Here is a 25662-nt window from a genome sequence, read left to right as displayed (position 1 = left end):
GACAAGAGAGAGAGGGACGGGCCAAGGCCCCCCAAAGAAAAAGAAAAACCATTGAACTGTCCCCAAGACTCTGATTTCTCTGCTATCAGTGACACACCCTATGGGGTGGAATGGAATGCCTGAGACACACCCAAGGAACAGGGAGTCTTAGGAAAGCCCTATTACCATATACCTTAAAGTAAGGTAAAAAAACGTTGCAATAACAGAGGGACCCCACTAGAAGTCCCTCTGGCTACCAAAAAGATCAGTAATCCAAAATAATAAAAGCAAACTTTCCAGCAGCCCTAAAAAGTGGCCCTCTAATCCCCAACAATAGGATTTCTGTCTTAACATCCTGATGAATGTTGCTGGACACCACGTCACCAGGCTTCATCAAGCAAGGATCTAGGATCTCCATGAGTTGTGCGAGGGTGGTCAGAATGTAAAGTGGACAACTTGGTAAAGGTTTTTCACAAGATACCACTTTATTAACTCAAAAGGTTTGGATAAACGCCTCACTCTCACCAACCTAACAAGGATTCCCTGCCTAAAATAAACTAAAGGAAACACTCTAGTAAAAGGATCCGTCCCTCACACCTATGCATACATCCAACACATAAAGGAAATAGATGGTAATTCAAATAGAACAGAAATAAAAGTTAAGTTCAACACAGACCTACTCACTGTATATCCTTGTAACCTGGGTAGGATCCTCTTCCCCAAATTTAAAGCAGCATTTCCAATCTAATGTTCAAAATAAAAGTTTCGGCTTTGGAACCAAGTTCTAATTATAAAGTTCTTTTTGTTCCAAAAGACTTCCACTTGTCTTTAACGAACAGTTCAACTAGACAACAAATCTTTATACCTCCACTTGTAGCAAGAATTCAAAACACTTCCACCATTATGACCCGGGAGGATAGCTCAGTGGCAACATGCTTGCCTTGGAAGCAAGACGACACCAAGCAACACCGGTTCGATCCCCAGGTCCACGCTTAGAAACCTCTGGGTATTTAAGCGCATTATAAATACGCATCCAAGACAAAAAAAAACAAAAAACAATCAGGCAACTAAAAAACAAACAATTCCTGTAACAGCACCTAGATGCCCGCGGCCTGTGTGAGCACTTTAAAAATGCAAAAATAAAATAAATAAAAATAATAATCTGTACCAACAGCAATATTTTGTCAGAATGATTCCACCCAGTGTCAACAACAATGTTGTGTCAGGATGTTATCACAACAGTTAAAAAAAATGCTCATTGGAGGTCTTGCCACATCTTCACAGCCTTTAACCCCAACACAGTACTGAAATGGCTTCTTACTAGTCCACTAACCTGCCAGGACTGCTACTACAAAGTCCCTGTCCTGGTATACTTGCCTGCCAGGACTAAAAGCTCCTAACACTACTACGTGTACTTCTGTGGTCAAGGTCCCTTTAAACCATTTGGCAAAGTCATCGACTTTCAACATCAAAAGTTACTACTACTTCTGGGAAGACAGGATACACATTGGTGCTATTTGTACACTTTTGTGATTTCCACATGCAATGCAGATTATTCTCCTCTCCTCCTGAATGCATCCTATCAGGATGGCTTCTCTCCTGCCACTCATCAAACAATTGCTGATAATGGCTCTCAAGCACACTTGCTCTTCTTTGGCTTAGACAATGCTTGTTGAGGTCTTTTCCAACTATTGCCTCTTCCTCACTTTGACAATAAAGGTTATTTATTTTAAAGTCTGTTTATTGGCATTTTTCTACAATCATAGTACATTGTAAAGCAATATGCGGTCTTCTCAATGCAAACAGGGCCAAACAAAAGAAACTACAAACAACTGAGGCTCGGATATACGGTACAGTCTACAAATGTTCACTGTGATATGGGGGATCCCAATGGGTGCAGCGGTGTGACAAAAATAAATGCTGAGGCATAATTCCAATAGGACACAGATACGCAACATTTATATCTGTACACATAAATCAGGCAACGGTGAGCACACATTCAGGAAGGCTGATCATCCGAGGGATGGAACATGGTCAGGGTGAGCCGTTTCCAGGCCTCAAAAGCATCAGCAGAATTGTCATCATGCATCCGCAGTGCCCCAAACCACGCTTTCGTCTCAGCTTTACACCAAGTTCAAAAGTCATGACGCCACAGTACATATTACGGTCCTTTTTTCAGTTTCCATGCCATGGCCAGACACCTCTACTCCAGAATACATGCGAGATTCATACATTTAACATGCTTATATTAGCTAGGCCTGGGATACGCACCCCAATAAACATTAAAGCGGGCTCCAGTGAGATCTGATCATTCCCGCAGCAGTGCAAGCCTGCTCAATTTGAGCCCAAACACCCTGTGCCTTTGTACATTTCCAAGACATTTGTATTCGGTCAGCACCCTCCCGTGAACACCAGGGGCAAGCTGATGGGAAATTTAAGTTAAATTTAGCTACCCTACTGGGGGTTATGAAAGTGCAATGGAACACATTAACCTGGAGAATTCTGGATCTGGCATTCCGGGAAAGATTTTTTGTAAAAATCAAAACTTGATCCCATTGTGCATCAGATATGTACGAGTCAACATCAGTCTCCCAACTCCCCTTCAGTGTGGCATTGCTAGTGCTAGTCCCCTCCAGTCTAGAGACGCGTCTCCAGCCATCTTCTAGATTGTATAGTAGAGCAAGAAACGGGTTTTCCTCCGGCTCAGCAGGCCATGACTCCCATTGACACCTAGCTGTCTTCATCACCGGCATGTACATCATAAACTGACCTTTAGGGAGGCCGCCCAGCAGCATCAAGCTTTCCACGTCCCTAAACATCCCATTGTCATACATATCCCCCCCAGGCGGATACACCCATGGGTTCCCAGTACCTTACAACCTTCAATTCACTCACACGGCGCTTCGCCCATAATAATCAGGGAATTGGGAGAATAAGGGTACTGCACTCCAAATAACTTCAACACCCTGGCCCAGATCTGATTGATCAGTTCCATAGGCAAGGGCTGGGGATCGATGCCATCTTTAGGGAGCCAAAGGAGCTCCTTAAGCCAGGCAGGTCTCACTAATAACGAAAGCAGTTCAGACTCAGTGCTAGGATTATCAGACAGCCATATCGCACTGAGCTGGCAAGTAATAAAGTTCGAATTTCAGCAATTGCACCTCACCGCCTTTGTAGAACAAGCAAAACATTAATTGCCAATTCATGCTGCCTCGAGCCCCACAAACAATCGCTCAGCAGAATATCTAAAGAACGAAAGAAAGCTGCCTCAATGTAATAATGAACATTAGTAAAAAAAAAGTGCAGTAATCTAGATAGAATAATAATTAACTATGGCAACCCTGCCCATAAGAGAGTGGTAGCCTGGACCAAAAACCCATAGAGTTTCTAATACCATCTACCGCTTTAAGTGTGTTGCACATGTGTGTTTACTGAGGCGTGTTTGTAATGTGGACACCCAAGTAACGAAAAGAATGCAGTTCCCATTGTAAGCGCAGATTGGGGAGAGTCTCCCTGTCCCGCCCACAAAACCCTGCCAAAGGGAAAAGACAGGACTTTTGTCCATTAAAAAGGATCCTCGATAACCCAGCAAACTCATTTAAGATATCCAAAACAGTTGTCAAGTTATGTTGGGGTTCACCAAGTAAAGAAGCACATCGTCGGCATACAATGATATAAGATACGTAAGGTCACCTACCTTGATACCGTCCTCTTGGTACTCCTGTCGCAAATACACAGCTACTGGTTCCAAAGCAAGTATTTACAGTATTGGGGAAAGTGGGCAACCATGAAGAGTACCCCTTTGTATGTTCCACAAGGCTGACACCTGCCTGCCTGATTTCACTCTGGACGTTGGGGAGGAATAAAGTAGAGTCACCCACCGAATGAAACCTTCCCCCAACCCCTTCAAGACGACAATCATCCACTACCAGTAAACTGAGTCAAAGGCTTTGACAGCATCAAGGGATGCAACTACACAACATTTGTCTGGAAGATCAGTTTGGTCGATGACATGCTGTAAACTGGCATAAACCCAGTTTGGTCAGTATGTATTAAGAAATTAATATGTTTGCGCAACCGGAAGGCCAGTATCGTCATGGGTAGCTTCACATCAAAGTTCAACATGGCCAAGGGGCGATAGGAGTCGCACCTCACCGCCTGCTTTCCTTGTTTAAGAATAGGTACCACAAATGTGCTAGCCGGGAGTATGTTGCCCTCGTATGCCTCAAAAACTTTCAGCAAGGTTGGGCCAAGGCTGAGCCATATTCTTCATAAAATTCGCAGGTGAAGCCATCACTCCCCAGAGTTTTGCTCGTGGAAAGGGAGGTGATTGCTTCACTAATTTCTTCTATTGTGAGAGGTTGCTCTAGGAAAGCAATCTGTTCCGCAGTGAGTTCCGGGAGTTGGATCAATGAGAGTGCTTCAGCAATCCCATCTGGGGGCACCTGACCATTAGGTATTTATAACTGAGCTTAGAAATCCATAAAAATGCCACTAATAGCAGCCTGGGAATGCCATAACTCACCGCAGTCATCTTGTAATAGTGTAATCAGGGGCCCAGGCCGCTCATGCTTGCCCAACCAAGCCAGTCTCTTCCCAGATTTGTTTCCCTTCACATGAGCACAGGCTACCCCCTTAGCATAGTCACATTTAGAGCGTCCCTCCCAGGCCAGTAGCAGAGAGATCTCATCAGCGCTAGTTTCCTCTCCACAGATCTTAGTGTGGGGCACGTGGCCTCGAATCTCCACAACCTCCAGTTCCTGCCTCAGCTGCTTACGGATGCCACCTGCACTACCGATCATTTCTCACCTTACCACCACTTTCATGGCTTCCCAGACAATACCTTCCTTTTCCTCCAAAAAGTTGGCAATGGTGTCCCGCAATTTATCTCTAAACAATTTCTCCCAAAACCTCTGTGGGCATATGCCACTTCGGAATAAGGCGTCTGGGACCCCCGAGTTCCCACATAATCACCAGGGGGGAGTGGGCATATATGGTGCAGCCCATATATTCAGCACTAACAAATTTTGTCTAATAATTGCTCAGTGCCTACAAAAAAAATCATCAATCTTGGAATGCAACTTGTGAGGGGATGAATAAAAAGGAGTAGCCCCAGGCATCCGGATGCAGTTCCCTCCACACGTCTACCAGATCCAATTCAGACAGCACCTCGTTCAGAGCGCTACTGGCAGCCGAAGGGGCAGAACCTGGGAAAGAGGTTCGGTCAAGCAGAGGGTCCTTCACACAATTGAAATCCCCACCCCATATCAGGAAAACATTGCGTCTGGAGGCAATATGACCACAGACCATGTGCACATGATCCGGTATTTTCAGATTCAGAAAGTAAGAATTAACAAAACATATTTCTCTGAGATCGAGGTGACCCCGCTAAATCAGTTAACTCCCTTCCTTGTCCCTCACCACCTCTGATAATTGAAATGGTAGTTTCCCCGTCTATCCATTTGAAGACACCTCTGGCAAATTTTGAATACGGTGCACCGTAGCCAGACCCCCCCCAGCCATTTAGAATTGTATCCTGATCTTCCGCCAGTAAATCGGTCTCCAAGAGTAAGGCTATGGAGATCTTCTTTCTTGTCAAATAAGACTTTACTCCATTCCTACACATGTAGGACCCCAACCCTCTCACATTCCAAGTCAGTATCTGAATTTGTGACATGATTAGGTTACCATCGCCCCCTTTCCACACCCCCCCCGCCACCATGGTTCCCACATTGCCCACCCCACGCTGGACCATTTCAGCATAAAGGGGTCCAAGCACCAGCTCAGAAGACAGCCTCCCACCAGCATAGCCCGTGACCGTGCAGGCATAATTAACACATAGCCACACCCCAAATATATCCCTCCCCTCTTGACCGCAATACCTTGCAAGCCTCTCAGTAGTAACTAAACAACAACCAAACAACAATGCCCCACAATGGGGGGCTAAATGTAGTCCGACAGAGCAATTCTGTTAAGACGAACCCATACTTCCAAAAGCCACCAGAGCCATCGGGTACCAGGCAAAACACAAGCAACAGTCTGGTGTCAGGGAACAACCAAGTCAAGGTTTGCTGAGTACACCCAGTGGGCAACAGAACTTCACCCCCACTGAATTAAAGGATGTATACATGAAGCATTAAGTGCAGAGCAACGTCATATCAAAAGCCTCAAGATTAACACGCAGCCAGGCTCAGTCTGTCGGCTGATCTCACCACGCTGGCTTGCACAGTGTAGATTCCAAACAATATATCACCATCCATGCACCTCCGCCACAGTAAGTTTGGTTGGCTCCAAAGGGGTGGTAAAACCATAAGCCATATGCCTTTGCAAAAGTCTTAAGGGGGAGTGCCACTGTTCTCCGGGACGACAATGCCACCACTGCTTGTTAAATTATTATGGTCCAAACACATTACTTCCGGAGTATCAAAGAAGTAGGATCTACCGTTGAATAGAACCTTCAGTCTGGCTGGGTAAATGAGCATGTACCTGAGCCCCAACTGTCCAAGTCTTGCCTTAACAGGCACAAATGTGTTTCTCACTCTCTGCACGGCAGCCGTGTAATCCGGATATATAGCGGTCTTTGAGCTACCCTCTGTATTGCACCTCCGTCTCTAGAAAACAGCAGGATCACCTCTCCATCCTTGAAATTGAGGATTCTGGCTATGACTGGTCTGGGATGCAACCCCAGAGGGGGTTGCTTTTGAAGTGATCGATGCGCTCTCTCCACTGCAAAACCCTGGGACAGTTTCTCAGGGCCAATTTCCTGGCAAAGCAAATTATCAATGTGGACGGTCGGGTCTGAACCCCCCGGGAGCCGAAGTATCCATACATTGTTTCTTCACGATCTACCTTCAGCCTCCTCAACCCGCCGTTCCAGGGTTGCGTTCCGCGCCTCCAAAGCCCTCATTCGGGTCGCGAGTTCCCCGGTCATGGTCACAGTCTCGCTCAATAGTGACTCTGCTGTGGTAACTTTCTCTGCCAGTGACCGTACATCCTGCCTGAGTAGTTGGACGTCTATCTTGACCTCATTAACTTTGTTTTCCAATAGGATCTAAGGGCAGCTATTGCTTCCAGGATTTTATCCTCCTGCAGATCTGGTTTTCATGGTAAAGTGTCTGTTTTCTCTACAGCCCTGCTTTGGCCAGGATCCTGATGCTTGGTGTGGCTCACAGAAGAGTCAGCCGAGCCCTGGGCCTTGTTTTTAGTGGGTGACATGGCAGAGAGTGTGTGTCAATAGGGAACTGGGGGTGTATCGTAATGTCTCAATAGCAAAATGATAACAGCACAACCAATAGGTATCAGAGGGTCTCTCGCTCTCAAACTGGTCACACTAAGGGAGGACAGCATCCGCTTATGGCAACAGTGGCTCCAGGGGGCGAGCACTTAGGTGGTGCCACACAGAAGTCAGCCGTATGAAAGAAATTGGGACAGATCCACCTGCTACGCCATATACTGCAATGGCCATGGCCGGGCCCAATGTCACAGCAGATTTAGTAGCCAAAATGTCTGGAAAGCAAAAAGACCCCCAAACTGTGAGCCGGTGCAAAGGAGGATCAACGATGGCTGGTCCCTGGCAGGCATAGACCTCTGCGGTATTGTAAAAACAGGATAAAAGGAGTCTTTGCCCAGAACCCAGTGAAGTTAATTAGGGCCCGAAGAGGGACATAAAGGACTTCCAGATTTCAAACAGTGAACATAGGAAGAGGGGTCTCATCTCACACCGTATCTCCTCTTACCGGCAATTCCAGTGCTCCTCAGCGGGTCCGCCGGCCACAACCAAAATCCCTAACAGAACATAGGGTCTACCACGTCCCCAATTCGAATGTCCAATGCAAGGTGCCTGCCTCAGGCCAGAGCTCCACTGAGCGCACAGCGCTCGGCGGAAGAGAAAGATGGATCGGCAGCTGGTCAGTCCGTTGCACATAGGATACGCAATGCATATCAGGCACCTCCAGCTCGCGTTGTTTAGGTGTGTGAGGTCCGCACACTGGCATCAGCGGGTCCGCGGCTGAGCCCCGTGGTCACAGGTCTCTGCATAGTTTGATGAGCCAGGCTACTCAGGCACTGTGTGCAAGCAAACCGCAGTCAACAGGAGGGGTCGGGTAAACCCAGTCAAAGTACCAGTTTCGTTGTCGGAGTCGGAAACTAAAAGCAATCGATGTCAGGGCAGCCGCTATCTTATGTGCAGAGTTCCCAAACACAGCAGCATTTATTAGGCTTCCCCCAGCTCCGATTGCCTGTGGTATTGCATGGCGCCCATGTCCTCGAGCCAAAGATGTCAATAGGATTCAGCAAAGTTACACCTAATGCTGCAAACAGGATCAAAAGACAGGAGCTCTGAGCCGCCACAACCTTAATGCATGAGCTCAGGCCAGGCCCCCTGGCAATAAATAATTAGCTTGCTTGGCTTCAGCGGCAATGCAGGTTATTGATAACCCATTTTAATATTGCCCTCTTTTGGCTTTGGCAATGGTGGTTGTTAATTGACTTTTCGATTGCTCTTTCTTGACTTTGACAAGAACGTTTGCTTTCAGGTTAACAATTATAACCTTTCCTTTCTTGTCTGTTCAAAAAAGTTATCATCGCGCCACTTCAACTTCTTTACATGGGTATTCAAAATAAGCACTTGTGGTCAATGGGCGATTACAGAGCGTACCTGGGTTACCTAATATTGGTAAACTCACCGGTTGCTGTATACGCGTCCGCCGCCTTCTGCTTCCTCTGCCGCCTCCTGCATGGCAAACTCCTCCGGTTTGCTTCTCGTGGCCCGCGCCGGCTGGGAAAGGAGCGTTCCTTGCTTCAGGAGCACTCCGGTGCTCACCTGCCACCGGAGTACACTTCTTTGGGGGAAAGCTATTCGCTACAACACTTCCCACTGCGCAACCTCTGCCATGAAAGGTAGGGACCCTCTCAGGAGTTTTAAAAGGACTTAATGTTTGGTTAAAACCTAAAAGCGAGTTAGCTTCATCAGAACGTAAGATGCTAGTGTTCTGATGTCCACATTATCATTTACCTGTTGATTACAAGAGGTTCTATTAGTATAAATGTGGGCAACATTGTGAAGGGAAGTCTCTCTTAAGTGATGGGCTCAGCTTTATGGGAGAATCAAATTCACAAGTGGCCAGAGTATTAATGTTCTGTTTATGTGGATTACGGCAGTTTTTACGACCAACAAGATGGATAGCTTTGGGAAAGGAAACTTTACTCTGACAACAAGCCATTACATATTCTGGCATTATAGAAATCTCTCCCTCTGAGGAAGACCAATACTGCGCCCCTCCCAATGGAGTCGTCCTATTCCCTTAGGGCCCTTCTCCTCCCTGGTGATCCTCACAGCTAATACCACCCCCAGGGTCGGGATCAGATAGCGGCTGCCTTCCCCTGGCCACCTGGGAGGAGCCTATAGGTAGGGTCTCTGTAAGGACTCTGTAGGCTTCATCACACAAGCCCTGCAGCTTATGCAGCATACAGCTAACTGTGCCAACCTGACTGGGATCGCATACTGCAATCTTCAAAACACTGCTCATATTCAAGATGTCATCTCTGGGGTCCACCAACTTCTTCAGGGGTCTTTGTGCCATTGCTCTGGAACTGTGATCTTTTGTTTTTGACCCTACACCTCTGGTGGGGAACTATAGGTGCTGGTGCAGAGTCAGGCCAACATCTGTCCCTCCAGACTTGCACCTCCAGATCTGAACATCTGGACCACCACTCTGCAATCTAGAAGTCAGCACGTCTGCCATGCATCTTATGTGACTGGACTGCCCCACCCTCAACAAACTTCAATCCCGTGCTCCCAAACCTTGCATCTCTGCCCAAAGAATGGTCTCCTGTTTCAATGATAAAAATTACTTCCAAGTAAATTACTTAGAAGTGATAACTTCGAATTAGAAATATGTAGTTGTGGGTTAAGGGGTAAAAAAGGGGTTAGGGAGGGGTTTGGAGTAGGGGTGGTAGTGAAGGGGGAAAGGGAGGATGAGGGGGCACCCAATGTTTGTATTTTTTTTTAAATGTAAAGTCAAATTTCAAAGTAACCACTTCGGAGCAAACTGCCACGAAGTACACTTTTCTGGCAAATTAACATAGAACTTAAAAGGAATCACTGCACCATTGAATTTAACTGAGAAAATACTGTAACCTACTCAACCAATTGCACAGCAGCTTCATTTTGTTTTTCTTGGCAACCCATTTGAGGGGATTTTGCTCCAAAGAAGCCGGTGTGTCCATTCAAAAGGGCCTAGTTGATGTAGGACTTTTGAACACGTGTGTGAGACACACTCTCTGAAAAACTATTATTGAAAAGTTACTTCCACATAAATTGCCACCATCGTATTTGCACACTCTTATTTAATAATGCATTTTGATAAATATATTGTGTGGACCTTCCCTTATTGTGGTCTACTGTGTCTATTAAACCATCCTAGAGTTTTGACTTGGTTGCTCGGCCACTCTACCACTTGGAGTCTGAATGCTGTGATGGAAACGCCCTTAGCGCCCAGTAGGCGGATGTATCTGGTTCCTACACAAGACCGGACAAAAATCCACCCCTCCCCCCCCAACAGGAGGCTTGATTTTTCATAAGGATACTATTAAGGGACAAAGCAAGTAGATTCTGGATTCCTCATTTGGCAATAGAGGTCAGGTTTGTGGGGAGGCGAGACCAGAAGGAAAGTAAATCAAGATTGCTCTGGGCCTTCAGTATAGAACCTATACATGCAACTAAGGCTTTCCATTGGTGGACAATAACCGCCAAACATCCATGCAGAAAGAAATGATAAGCATGTAGAGAGCAAATCAACTGAAGGAAAACATACGTCACCAGATACCATGTGCATCCTACAATGAGCTATCCGCCGAGACCTACACTCAAGACAATAGAAAGCATGGCAGGTGTGTGCAGAGCCAGCCGTGCACACACAGAACCATTCCCGACATGCCATGGTGCACTGGTACGGAGCAGTATGGGGGTTGGAGGGAGGGAATAGGATCTTGATGTACTGCTTCAGCGGGATGCAGGAGGGGAGGGATGGAGAGGTAGCACCACACTCTGCTTACAGTTCCACTGATAGAGACCTACCAACACCGACTTATCCAACATGATTTCCTGCACAGAAAAGAAGGACAGTGATCAGGTGTAGTTTGGATGAGAACATGAATACTGGGAAGTCCACGCGTAACTGCTGATGTCGATTCAGTTCTTACATCGGAGACATTCTAAACGGTGCTCTTGCCAGAATTACATTGTGCAAGGTAGGTCACATGGACATGGATCTACCCCCCCTACCCCCCGGTTACACTTAACAAGAAGCATCCGACGCCTGATGCAACAGCTGCTGGATCTCGTTACGATGTATAACGATCTTGCCTGTCTAGGTAGCATTTAGTATGGCTTAGACTCTTGTCTCCTTAGCCTCTCGCCCACTTCCTGAAAATGACAGCATCTAGTCAAACCGTCATTATTAAAAATCCAAATTCTGAAGGAAATTGCGCATCAGCAGCAGTGTCGCTGTGCAGGGCTGCGACCTTCCATAGAGGTCAGCAAAAGGTGCCAGAATGTCCAGCACTCCCAATCAGCCCACACTGAGGGCATCAAAATCTACTGCAATGCTGGCATGCTGCCATGAACAAGGACAGCATCCTATTTGTGATACCTTTTAGAGGTTTACAGTGATCCCAATTACTAAATCCCTCTCTGATTCACCATCAGCAAAACACTTTCCCCACCAGTACATTACCAAGAAAGCCCAAACTGTTTGATACCATCCGTCAACTTAATTTTTCCCCTCAATGGGACTTCAAAACTACCATACAAACCTCTGCAATTTCACACCTGGGTGGAGGACACCATTCTTCATAATGATGGCATCATCTCACCTGGCATTAACAAAAGCAGTCCAATATGCTGCCACCCGACTATGCCAGCACATCAACCTAATCCAAAATGAACACTTCCGGTTCCCTATCCCAGTCTACGCCATCATCTTCAAGACAGCATGCCTTACCTACAAAGTCCTCAAAAGCCTGCACATCCACCACCCTGCCTACCATCCTGCCAATCTCATTACGCCAAGCGATCATGCCTCACCAGGACCCACAGTATTGGCCAACTTCAAATAACACATAACCAAGAACTCAGGAGTCAGGCCTTCCCCTGTTAAGCACCAGCAATAAGGGCGAGCATCCAAGCTAGAACCTGAACAGCACCAAATCCGACATCTCAGAAAGGCATGAAGACCTTTGTGCTTTTCAAAGAGAACCTAGTAAGCAGCTAAAGGGCAAACCATCCTTACCTCTGCTAGGAAGCTCTGTACAGTGCTGGCATAATAGGGCCTGGGCATTTCTGACATGCCTGCTCTTCAACTCCATTCCAAAACACATGTAAGGCTCTCATCAGACACACTAGTATTTCTTTGTTTACAAGCGAGTCACAGGGTGGTTGTGATCAATGTAAAAACCACAGCACTGTGTCCTGCCTAAGTGCTGCATCAGTGAAATGAACCAACGGTGATCATGTCATGCCACATTTTCACCAACGCTGACACAAAAGCAGGCACGGACACGCCTCCCAGATCTCCTGTCTGTTACTTAATACACTTATAATCAGAAAGACCATCCAGAAACTTGGACCCTAAGCAGGCCACAAGCAGATGGGTCGCAGGTGTGCATTTAGAAGAAGGGGGTGCTGCTCGGCACGGCTACTTACACAGAGGCTGGGCACCAGACTGGAAAGGTTGACATGACGTGGTGCAAACATGTGCAGCTGCTGAAGGCACGAGATGGCTTGGGCCTGCACCAGGCTGTCAGGATTATCCTGCATGATGGAGCAGCCCAGAAGGCACGAGGATCTTAGGACAGACACGGAAGCACCACTGCCTGAAAAAAGAAACAAAGTACGCACTTGGGTCTGAGGCATGAATGCTGCACACAGGCAGGAGGGAAAGACACTACACACAGGTTTGATGCATAGACCTGACAAGACACACACACACACACCACAAAGCATACCAGCACTGCAAGCAGATACAGAGAAATTCACTATTGTTAGGGCAGAATTCCATTTTTGGGGAACCCCAAAACCCTTTGCTTTTCCCTCTCATTATTTTGGCCCCTATTTTTCGGCCGAAGGGACTTCTACGTTAGACCCCCTGCCACTGCAACAGCTTTTGGGGCTATGGGCTAATGCTAGCCCATAGGGCACCTGGGACAAGGGTGTTTAGAGGGCTCCCCATCTTGGCCTAGTGATGAATGTATCGCCCTACATTGGTTTTAGGGGGTAGGCTAGTGATGCCTGTAATTTGTTTTTGGCTTCACCAAAGGTGCAAGCAGATTTACTGCATTAGCAGGCCAATATACTATTATGGTAGCAGTAAAGGTAGTTTCTGTACAGCCATCAGTTGAAGGAATCTACAACCAGTGACTTAACAAAAGGGTTAAAAAAAACGAGGGTACAGTAGTCCTAAAGACACCCCCCAACAGACCCTGGTTATTTGCGGCAGGTCTAGACCAGGGGTCAGGGATTAACACATAGGCATGGAGTAGGGAGAAAGGGGAACCAGACATTTGAACCTTCCTGTAAAATAATCCTAATGCCCCATAGGCCAACAGTGAGACGCCACATTCATACAGGCCCCTCAGTACAGAGTAATGCAAATGTAATGCATACACACGCACACATGATGATTTATATCGAGCCAGAGGATGGATGGAACAAGCGCAATGCCTCCCAAAACAAAAGAAACAAGTGCCTTACACTCCCAGGATAAATAGTCACACAGTTAGTGTCACAAACATTCGCATTTACAGGACGTTCAAAATATTTAATTACTAAAGATACAGTGCTTGGCATAGAATTCCACTAACCCCCTTGTGTGTACAGGAAAGGGTCTAGGGGAAGAGGAGTACTCCCACAGGCACTTTACGAGAGTTGCACGGGAAGTAGAAATGTCCATAGAGGTTAATGGGGCAAAGTCAATGGGCCATTCACTTGTATGGAGATAAAGTTTGTTTTACCCCACAGGTGCGGATCCTGCGGCAAACAAGCACTGGGAGGACCACAGGAGACCCTAATCAAGAGTTCCAGAGGTCGGTTGGAGAACCAAAAGCCACAGTAAAAGCTGCAGCCATGCAGCCCCCCCCAAATCTAATTCAAAATGTAAACACAGTTGAGACTCTTCTCCAAAGAATCAACTCCAGACCAGAGCGTCCCGAGGGCATCAGGAATAATTGCCCACCTAGGACCCAGAGGACAGTTCTTGCAGAGGACGTTTTGGCGAAACTTGAACTGCTCCAGCACGCAAAAGAATCCAGTTAAGAACATGCTTCCTCCCATAATGCGGTTTACAAGATCCCGTGCCCAGAGGCTTGAACTCTGAGCCAAACAGCGGTAAACGCCAAAGAGAACTTCCAGCATTGAAGCCTTGACCCCGTGTACAAGGGGAGACAGCGGGACAATTGAGGAAGCCAGACTGCACCTTCGGGAGCAGAAACCCCAAACCAGGAAACGCCACTATGTCCAGGTGAAAGTTTAAAATTGGCAAAAACAGCGGGATTGCTGGGAAAACGTTAGCAGTTAAGCAGACCTGATTAGGGCTTCACTGCACTGAAAAAGAAAAGGACAGATACAAAAACAAAAAGTAAAAAGTTTAGTGGTCCATAGAAATGGAGGGATATGTGCAGTAAAGAGGAATCTTTCCTAGCAGGCCCCCAGAGAAGTTAGGCATGGCTGAACGTGTATGGGTGAACTTGCAAAGACACAAATCAGTGCTCCAGCAACACAGCAGCAGCAAAACAACTCTAGGTGAGTTCTACCAAGAGTCTCACAGTACCTTAGGCGTGAAGAAGATGATGCAACACGATGCCCCTGACCCAGTCACCGGATGCTTGATCGGGTAGATGAAAAAAGGAACACTGGAATGGCTCTCGCAGTAGCTCTCCAGTGAAGAAACTCCTGGCAAATGATTCTTCATGGTTCTGTGATTTTGGTGCCTTTCTCAAAGCACCATTATAGAACGATTACCGTCCGATTGATTTGTCTCGCTTTCTTGGTCCAGCACTCTGATGAGGGGACTTCAATGAGTGGAATATTGCCTCTGGAGGTCCGGAAGGAGTCCACCAAAGTTTCGGGAAGATTCTATCTTGCACGATGGCCACAGGTCCCAGGGTATTGGCGGTTTGCAGCCCGTGCAGGTCACAGATTGCCGTGGGATGGCTCGAAATGCAGGTCATCTCAAGACTGATTCGTTCCACTAGCCTAAAGGAGAGAGTCAGAGAGTCCTCCTCTTCTGAGTTCTCCTGATGCTTGGGGTGGGGGGAGGGGATGGGTAGCAGAGCAGCGGTTACAAAGAAGGCATCTCGGGTCATCTGCAAGTGGCTGCGGGCATCTCTCCTTCCTCGTCGCTTCTTCCGTTCCCGTGGTCAGCTGGTCATCAGCCTCAGGATCCATGCCTTTTATGCAGAAACCTAGCCAATCATCACACATGCACCATTCAAACTCTGGGTGGTGGCTGTTCTTTCAGGATGGCCAGGCCAGCCCAACCACTCCTGCAGTTGGAACTGGTTCCAGGCAGGCGTAGCAGACGACAGAACAGCAGAGTTTGAGTCCTGCCCCCTTTCCTGTCCTTGCAGACACACTGGAGCCTTGGCTGGCTTCACAAAGAGATGCTGCCAAAGACAAATGCCAACCTGGACCTCCCCCATCCAGCCCCGGCAGAAGGAGGACCAAGAAGGGACAAGCAAACAAAGGGTGAAAAAAAGAAGACAGCCACCATTTTAGGTCAATGATATGATTTTTGAAAGGTTATTTAGAAAGCCCTTAATACCCAGAGGTTTCTAAGCACGGACCCAGGCATTGAACCTGTGGTGCTCCGTGTCGTCTTGCTTCCAAGGTGAGCACGTTGCCCGTGAGCTATCCTCCCGAGATAGTGACCCTTCTGTGCACTACCATGGCTGTAAACACAGCCTGAGAGTAAAAATTGCACAAAAGTAGGAGAATGAAACCACTGCCACCAGCCATTCAGATTAGCTTGTCACTGTAACAGGTTACAGAAGCAGTGAGAAAGGGATACAGTGTAACCCCACAGAAGTCCATATAAGGTGGGGTGTGCTGACCTCACAATAGAAAAGATAGGAAGGATACTAAACGTCACCCTATGATGCTAAAGTCAAAGGCAGATGCCATAAAACTTGGGCGGAAAGCATGTTTCCAAGAAAAAGGTATAAAAAGAAAAACAAAATGATCCCAAGGATAGGGTACAAGAATGAGTGAGTGTGGAAAAAGATTCCCACTCACTCAGGGGAAAAGACCAACAATCCAATAGGCCAGCAAAAAGTGCTTGGGGTCTCGCATGTGAAGGGAAACATGAAAATCCAGCTCTGTATCGGAAGCAAGACAACGCAGCGCAACACAAGCTCAAATCCCAATCCCGCGCTTAGCAACCGCTTGTTGGTATTAAGTGCGTTATAAAAGAACAATTTCAATTATAATTAGGTAACCGGGGGGAAAGCAGCAAAAAGAACATCTTTCCTAACAGACACGTTATGCAAATTATAATAGTTAGTCAAAACAAAAAGGGACAGGGATAGAAAGTGCCCCTTCCGCACTTCACGGTCAGGCGGTGTGTGCAGTGAAACAAGGAATTCAGCAATGGAGGACAGAGTCCCCCTGCACAGACAGCCATAGGGACTGATCAGTGCCCCCAAAACAAATGGGCTAAGCAAGGGAAGTGAAGCACTGGCCTCCAAAAGTCAGCGTGGGGGGGGGGGGGCGGTGGGACAGTCCATAGAGGTCTAGAGGAAACGCAGCTCCCACCAAGTCAAGGGAGAGGGGCGGGGAGGTGGGGCGGGGGGTGTTCCTCACGGTTCCCTCCGGTTAGCATAGAAGGCTGGAGTCTGTGGATCACGGCAAAGCTCCACTGCAGAGGGAGCGGGAGTGTTCACAGTTCAGCTTCGGCTCCAGGTCGCTTCTATGTAGGTTGGGACTTGTCCTAATGATCAACAAGGTTTAGAAACCGTTGTTATGTCTTCGACGGATGTGCGCATGCGCAAGCCTCGTTCTGGCCACGCATGCGCGTTTGAAATAAAGACGGTCCATGTGGCAGATGCCGCTGAGACCCTGGAACGTACGGACGGGTGTGTAGGAGTCTTATTGCATGCATGCGTGCGGATGCCAGTACAGGGCGGCCCGAGGCACGGGAAGCCCCATCACATTGGCGACGAGGCGGGACACGGGGAGAGAAACGCTCGGCACGTGTAAACGTGTTGTTATGGGTATTTCTTCTTCACGTGTATTACGAATCTCACACGAGTGATGGCGGCCATTTTGTTTTGGTGTTGAAGGCGGTTGCGGCCCGCGAGGGTGCTTGTGCGCTGCCTAAACACTGAGGTAAACAACCCCTCAATTTTTTAACACCCTGCAATTTTCCTCAAGAGGGAGGATTGCACTTTTACCTGAGCTAACAGGTTGTGGGAGAGGAGCAAACCTCTCACATCATCACAGCAATTCTGCCCAAGAGGTCAGGTACATCGAATCCGAGTGCAGCCAGGTTTGCGGCCTCTAACACGGACTGAGGTGCCTGTGCGACCTGTGAACATGACGGACAGCGATGGCGACGCTCCTGCAGCGGCGAGAGTGGTGAGAAGGCAGCATGGATCCTTACAACCAATGCAAGAATTTGACACCTCTGGTCCACCGTCAAAACTGGGTCCGAGATGGCTTCTATGGATCAAAGAACTTGATATATTTTTCGCTGCCACTGGGGAGACGGATGATGATGCCAAAGTGGCCACGCTGCTATACTCAGCGGGCACAGAGGTACTGCGCATTTACGAATCTCTCTCCTTACCCGTAGTGAACTATGATTCTGTCAAAACCGCGCTGAAGGATCATTTCATCCCCTTATCCAACGTTGACTGACAGGTTTGTCATGTGCAGGGAGAAGCAGCATGAGGAAGAGTCGTTAGATCAGTTTTGTGCACGTTTGAGACAGCTAGCCACCACGTGCAGATGGACGGATGCAGAGTTAATGATCCGCCATCAACTGATTCAAGGTTGCAGCTCAGGCAAGCTGAGGAGGCAGGTCCTGAGGGAGCCAACCCCAGACAAAGCCCCAGGTGGAGCCAGAAGAGGCAGGAATCGACACCACCGCAAGGTAGCCCTGCCATTTGCCAGTATTGTGGATATGACTTGCCGCATTCGGAAGACTGTCCAGCTAAAAGGAGTCTCTGGGGAAGATGCAACACGCCAGGGCACTATGCCAGGATGTGCAGAGCTGCTGCCCCGGTTGCCATGCAGAGAGGGCCCGCTAGGCTGAGCAGCGGGTTTAGGAGACAACGCAGTGTCGCTGCCGTCGAACAGGATGTCCAAAGACTTAACATCGCAGAAGAGGAGGACGACGAAGAACTCTTTCATCTCAAACTTGGCTACAGGGACCAAGAAACGCAGCCAACCAACGTACGTTGTAGACATTCAAGGGGTCCCTGCACAGGTACTAATAGACAGAGGAGCCTCGGTGTGCGTGCTGGCCACTGAACATTATGAGGCCATACCAGGTCCCCCTCCGCTGGACAAATCAAGAGCCAAAATTTTCACATTCGGTGGTGATGATCCCCTATCCATCAAAGGGGTGTTTGTAGCTCCTGTAGCCCAAGGGGACAAGGTGATAAAGGCAAGGTTTATCGTCACTGATGTCAGCCCACGGTCACTGTTGAGTTGTGCAGCCTCGGAAGCATTGGACCTGGTTCACTTTGCACTTGCGGTCTACCAAAGGGACGTTGAGTCACTTCTGGAAAGGTTTGAGAGTACCTTTCAGGGGTTTGGCCGACTGAAAGCGGAGCCAGTGCAACTACACATAGATGAGACGGTCCGCCCTATGGCGCTGAAGCACCGACGAATCCCGTTCCACCTTAGGTCCCAGGTTGAAGACTAGCTCAAAGCACTAATCAGTATGGACCATTATTGAAAGGGTGGAGGGGCCGACTCCTTGGGTCTCGCCAATCGTGGTGGCGCCCAAACCTAAACAACCTGGCAAGGTACGCATCTGTGTGGACATACGGTTGCCCAATGCAGCAATTAAGCGTGAACGCCACCTGACCCCCACTATAGACATCAGCGAACTGCAGGGGGCCAGGATATTCTCCAAACTGGATCTAAGGGAAGGGTATCACCAACTAGAACTGCATGCAGACTCAAGGTACATTACCACCTTTACCACGCACGAGGGTCTGTACCAATTCAAACGCCTCAGCTTTGAGATATCCTCTGCCGCAGGGGTCTTTCAAAATGCCATCAGGTGAGCTCTGGCGGGTCTAAGGGGAGTAATCAATATGAGTGACGATATTCTGGTTTTCGCCACATCACATGCCGAGCAGATGAAGCGTCTAGAGGCAACCTTGCAGAGACTCAAAGACCTTGGACTCACCTTGCATCGTGAAAAATGCGAGTTCTTCAAGGATCGCATTGGGTTCTTTGGGTTTGTGTTTCACGAGAAATGTGTATGCTCGGATCCGGAGAAAGTCAGAGACATCCGCAAGGCCACAACCCCAGTCGCCGACAGAAGTCCGCAGCTTTCTGGGGATGGTTAATTATTGCGGCCGATTCATCAAGGGGCTAGCATCCCTCTCTGAACCCCTCTGGGCCCTCACGAAAAATGACACTGCCTGGGTCTGGGGCACAAGAGAACAAGAAGCGTTCAATTCCATCAAGAAGGCGCTGTCCGATCAGGACACAGTGGCGTACTTTGACCCCTCACCCGAATCTGAGATCGTCGTGGATGTAAGTCCCGTGGGCCTAGGGGCTGTCCTAATGCAAGAAGACGCGAGAGGCGAAATGTTGCCCATCGCATATGCAAGCAAAGCCCTCACAGAAACTGAAAGACGCTACTCACAGATTGAGAAGGAAGCCCTGGCCATCCTGTGGCATTTTAGGTTGTATATTCTTGGGAAACCCGTAACTGTCATAACGGATCCCAAGCCACTTCTTCCCATCCTTGCAGGCGTGTCTTCTAAACCACCTCCCAGAATTGAGCGGTGGATGCTCGCCCTCATTGAATATGGGGTCAAGTTAGTGTACCGGCCAGGAACAAACAATCCTGCGGACTATTTGTCCCGCCACCCCAACGAGAAAAGGGAACTTGGCCAGGGAGAGGTAGTAGAATGCCAAGATTTTATCCACAACATTGTGGAATGTGCCATGCCGGTGGCGTTGGACAGAATTTTAGTGGCACAAGAGTCAGCGAACGGCAAGGTGTTCAATATCATCCGAACTGCAATTCGGAGCGGGGAATGGAGAGACAGCCTGCAAAACAATACAAGGAGGGAAAACAGAGCCCAGAGGGACCTTCAGGCGTTATGGAAGGTTTGTGATGAACTCTCCATCTCGGAGGATGGTTTGCTGTTAAGAGGGCGGCTAATTGTAGTACCTCAGTCGCTGAGGCCTCGAGTCCTGGAGCTGGAACACACCGGACATCAGGGCGTGGCAAAGACAAAGGCAAGCATCGTTCTGGCCACGCATGCTCGTTTGAAATAAAGACGGTCCGTGTGGCAGATGCCGCCGGGACCCTGGAACATACGGACGTGTGTGTATGAGACTTACTGCATGCATGCGTGCGGATGCCAGTACAGGGCGGCCCGAGGCACGGGAAGCCCCATCACAACCATTTCCCCAATGGAAGCAGAGTGACAAATCTGCCTCCAATCTCAAACATGCGCCCTTTCACACCCACTCATTATGTGGCGCTGCCACATTGAAGGTTACGCGGGCCTGTTCCCGGGAAAACACCCAAAATCCCGAACACCCACTACAAGTGCTTGCTAAACCCTGCCTTGGCTGCCGTGGCCTCTGATCCAAAGCTGCTAACACTGTCTGGCACATCCATTTCCTTTCACAAGGAAACCAAGATTAGCTGTGGGCCCCTTCACAAATACTAATGCAAGAGCACCACCTAGTGCCAAAATAGCGGTATGCTGCTTCTGTAAAAATGACTCGGCAAGCGCTTACCATTGTAATTATGCACTCAGATACCTTTGAGGCATGGGCGCCTTACAAATAAACAAATCCAATAAGATAATTTGCTTGAAAAGCAGGGACGAAGCAGAGCCTAGGCACTGGTTGAGCGACACACCGACACACACACACCTTCCATCAGAGATTTGCTCCGTTTTTCATGCAGCTGCAGAAAAATACGCCTGTCGCCACTTTGTGTTGGGGAAGTCACAAGAGTTTGAAGGAAGGGGGACAGGGTACAGGATCTAAACACCGAGCAGAAGCAGTTATTGACGAATGAAACATGCAATGCTTACAGGAGTTGCACTTCATCAGTCAAGGAAGCTGAGCGCCAGTGAAAAGCAGCCATGTTGGGTTGCGCTGATAAAAGGGACACCCATACAGTATGGAGGAAAGGGGACGAGACGTATGAGTATTAAACCTATCCAATGCATACAGCAGGTGCACCACACATCAGTGAAGGAAGCTGAGCTCCAGTGAAAGGCAGCCATGTTGGGTTGCGCTGATGAAAGGGACACTCGTACAGTATGGAGGAAAGGGGATGAGACATATGAGTATTAAACATATCCAATGCATACAGAAGGTGCACCACACAGTCAGGGAAGCTGAGCTCCAGTGAAAGGCAGCCATGCAAAGGGATACGTAGGCAGGGTAGGGCCTGAGCGGGCAAGGCCCACCTATTAACTCTAAATGCCCGCTGAGCAGCGCTGTGTGGGCATTTACACATGTTAATGCCACTGCGGTCCGCCCAACTACACAAGCTTCAGGCCCATTTGTTAGACAATCCTTGATACACCTCTGCGGCTATGTTGGGTTCGGGTGTTTTGAACACAGTGAAAAATGAGACATTTTAGCCGTAACTTGAACGTTCACCCTCTCATGGTTTCAGAGCTCTTAAGAGAGACAATGTTAATACCTTGCAATTCTGGTCCCAGAGTGGTAATGAGTGCATTGAGACAACGGCCCAGACTTTGGTGGACCTCGGTGTACGCTGGCGGCACAGACAGCAGTAACCGGAGAAGAAGAGACATGGTCTGTTCTACATGCACGAGGTAGAGTGCGCCGGCTGAGTCGATTACCAGCGACAGGGAGTGCAGGGACCAGGCCTATGAAAGAAGATAAGAAGAGAGTCACAAGCAGAAACATGTAAAACAAAGGCAGGAGAGGAAGGCTCTGGCCGTTTACCCATCGCTCAGAGCGGCAGACCTTCCAAAGATCATGGACAAATCTGCCACGTTAAGATGATCATGGCAGAGTGGAAGCCATACCATAGCTACAAGTATGGCTATAAAAAGAACCATGGCGTGTCCATCGGTTCAGGGTAAAAGCCAGTACCATGAGTCAGCTAGGACGGGACCAGATCAGCTAAAGCAGGAGCTGCAACCAAGTTCCAATTATCCCTCCCCATCTACTATGCCAGATAGGGCTGATGGCATTTGTAGTCCAAAACATTTGGAGAGCCAAAGGTTGCGGTCCCCTGAGTAAGAGAAGAGAAAAAGGCAGCAGCACATAGATAGTCAGTTGAAGCAATACATGTTGGTCACACTGAGAAGGCCAGTGCTTGTGTGAATAGAACTGCAGACTCTGCCCCGCTTAAGATGCATTGTGACATTGAGCAATACTTTCACATCAAAATGGCATTCAGTCTACTGCATGTATCGGTAAACCACTCCCCCAAAAAGACAATCCACTAGTGGATAATGTATTATTCCGAACACTAGTTGGAGAACATCTGGGGGATGGTGGGTATGGCTGGTTGCTCTGATCCAGCCCCCTTTGCTCAGCAAGCTCATTTTCAATAAGCAGTTCTGAATTGAAGCTACTTTCCACCATGCCATGGTCAGTGCATACAGAGTTTGAGATGCTTGGGCAGCCCCTTCTCTCGCCTGGGCGGAACCCACCTGCACTTCAGGTGATGTTTTGTCCTGGGCGAGTGTGTACAGAATCCCCACACAGGCGCTCAGGTGCTGAGCGGAACCAATGCCGCCCACATATCGGTACATGGAGCCCAGCGCTAGGGCGTGGCCGGTCCGGGACACCACATCCCTCGCAGACTTGAGCCTAGAACGGAAGAGAGAAACATGCATCTGAGTACAGGCGATAGATACTGTGCTGCTCATGCACATGACACGGCAAGGCAACCTACACAGCTACACAAAAAACGCTCTACATGTTACTCTGTGCTGTTCACACTAGGGGTGTACCGAACTTTGGCTTCGAGTAAGTATTCAGACGAATTCCAGCTGAAATAAAGCTATTCGGCTCCAGCCGAATAGTTTCTTGCTATTCGGCTCTTGCCAAATATTTTGTCATTCTCATCTGAATACAATGCAACAAGAACTCAAAGGAAAATATGGACTTCAGTTTGCAAAACTAAATAGAATTAGACCAGACACCTAGCCACATGACCAGACACATTTCTATCACGCAGCTAGCTGTAAAATATCTTGTATTGTAATCTGCTCTTTAGGGCATGTTTTGTTACAGATTGTTAGACATAAAAAGGTGCTCACCTTTTATAGCTAGCGAGAAAAAATACAGGAACATCTTTTCTTTTGGAGAATGTTTATATGTAATGTGCACTTTCTTCAGTTGGAAAAGATAAACTGAAAGAAATGTGCATATTCACTGCCCATTGCGTACTTCATAGTCCCCCCCTTTTCATTTTTTAAGGACTTGAGTCCTGAGTTTAACATTATCTGATATTTTATCAGGACTGATAAGGTGCATATGTTTGTGTATTGGCGAGAAGGAGTGGCGAGGAGAAGTGAAAAGTGAGCAGCATTTGTTCCTATGAGCCATGCCCATGGAGAAACATTAAAAACTCACAATAGGTTTTGGAGACTAGCAGGGCTCGGTTATGTCAGGCAGAGTAATACGGCCCCACATAAAAGGCCTCTCAGAGGAATTTATTTTGGGTAATCTCTCCAGTTCCAAAGTGGGTCAGCGTGAGACAGCACGTAAAGATAGGTGTGATGACTCTGTATGAGAAAGTCAGAGAGTTATGCTCTGTTGGTGGAATTTGTAGGATGTAGAGTAGAGCCAGAAAATGTGTTGTATGGGACAAGTCGGGCCGAGCCTTAGATTCTGGCTTGGCTCCAAGTGGGAAATGTGGGCTGGACCAGCAAAATAAGCATGCAAGTCTTGGAACCAAAGACACCATTGCTGACACTCTGCCGGCATACAGTGCAAACCCCCGTTACTGGCATCCTACCTCCCCAACACCCCCACAAACTGCCTACTTGGGGCCTGCCACCCCGTAAAACAAATACCATACATGGCATTCCATCTCCCATCCCAACAACACAAATCCCCTACCTGGAATTCTGCTAGCCCATCCCATCTAAACATAAATCCCTGCATGGCCTCCCACCTCCCAGATCATGCAGAGAGGCAACACCCTACACCTACTCTGAGCAATCAGACAATGAAGGCAACCAGAGCCAGAAAATGATTCTGCTTGAACGAGGAATACAAAAATAAACTAATCAGGTAGTAGTTATTAAATTGCCTTTTTGGTCTGCAAAACATAGGACTATTACTCTGAAAAATTTCTTTTAAAGCGTTTTTAATTTGGTTTGGCTAGTGGGAGTGGGTTCAACTCCGACACAAAGCAAATCTCCAATGAGAATGTGCATTCAGGGCCTTTCGGACAAATGAATACATGAAAGGGATTTAGATATGTGCTTTGGCTCTCCTAAATGTTAAGTCTCTTCACACACTTTCTCAAAATGAGCATTTTGATCTTGACAAACATATTAACAGCTGCTCTAGAAACTGGCAAGGTGACAAAGGAACAGACCAGGCTGAGACAACACCTTTCCATCAGCACGAGTGATTGGGGACCATTTTCTACTCAGAAATGGGTGATGGTCATAATTGGCGTTTAATCACTTCTAGCAGCATTTGAATGTAGGGGCAAGAGGGATACCAGCAGTGCTCGGGAGAAGGGGCCAGGTAAGACTAGCCTTTTTTAAAGAAATGGGTGTAAAGACAGGGGGGCCTTCAGCAAGGAACACAACTGGATGAGGGAGCGGAGACGAGATTATCTTGCAAAGCTCCCTCTCAAAGCCACCAGAGGGCTGCAGTTCAATATATGGGGCAGATTTCCTTTTACGTCTGCACACTTGTTTATGTTTTATATATATTGCTTTGTAGTAAAAATGTGATGCTTGTGAAATTACCCTTTGAAGAACGAAAGGCTGAATCGTGTGAGACCTGCAACCACTCTGATTAATTCAGGGTCGCTGCTGCTTTAACACAGCTATCCAAACAGCTTTTTTTATTGCCCAAAGAAATCAAAACAAAAATATCAGTACACAGGCAAAAAGAGGACATTGACAAAACAACAGCAATTTTGGTGGAAAACTGCAGCAAATATATTGGTTAGAATAGGACTATATTTCGCTCAAGTATGAAGTAAATGTTCAAGTATATTTTAGTGCTGCTTTGATTTGTTTCATTCTTTTGGCGGCCATCAGAGTTACAGAAAGAAACTTCCGCTGTGCATGATCCAGAATAGTTTATTGTATTTTTTTAATGCAATGAATAGTTAGACAATGATGGAGACATTGTGAAGTACAAAATAAATTGTAATAAATGAGCGGGTGCTTACCCATTCACCAAACACCAACAGCCTCTCTGGGAGAGTCCTCTCCTTTGTTTGGCCTATGAGGAGGTGGGGT

The 25662-nt window shown here is 47.7% G+C and overlaps 1 protein-coding gene across 6 annotated transcripts in view; it reads right to left on the bottom strand.

Annotated features, from left to right (window-relative positions):
• HEATR5A (HEAT repeat containing 5A) overlaps positions 1-25662 on the bottom strand; it is a 704366-nt gene that overhangs the window by 280941 nt on the left and 397763 nt on the right. For all 6 annotated transcript variants that reach the window (XM_069638471.1, XM_069638476.1, XM_069638475.1 and 3 more), the window contains exons 19-21: positions 22879-23038; positions 21894-22083; positions 12683-12852 (exon numbers count right to left, since the gene is read on the bottom strand). In XM_069638471.1, the coding sequence (XP_069494572.1) occupies positions 12683-12852; positions 21894-22083; positions 22879-23038 (520 nt within the window). The remainder of the gene's footprint in view (positions 1-12682; positions 12853-21893; positions 22084-22878; positions 23039-25662) is intronic.

Source organism: Ambystoma mexicanum, chromosome 14 (genome assembly GCF_040938575.1).
Source record: "Ambystoma mexicanum isolate Mex_15411 chromosome 14, UKY_AmexF1_1, whole genome shotgun sequence".
NCBI lineage: Eukaryota > Metazoa > Chordata > Amphibia > Caudata > Ambystomatidae > Ambystoma > Ambystoma mexicanum.
The sequence above is the reverse complement of the archived record's forward strand: the minus strand, read 5'-3'. Positions and strand labels throughout refer to the sequence as shown.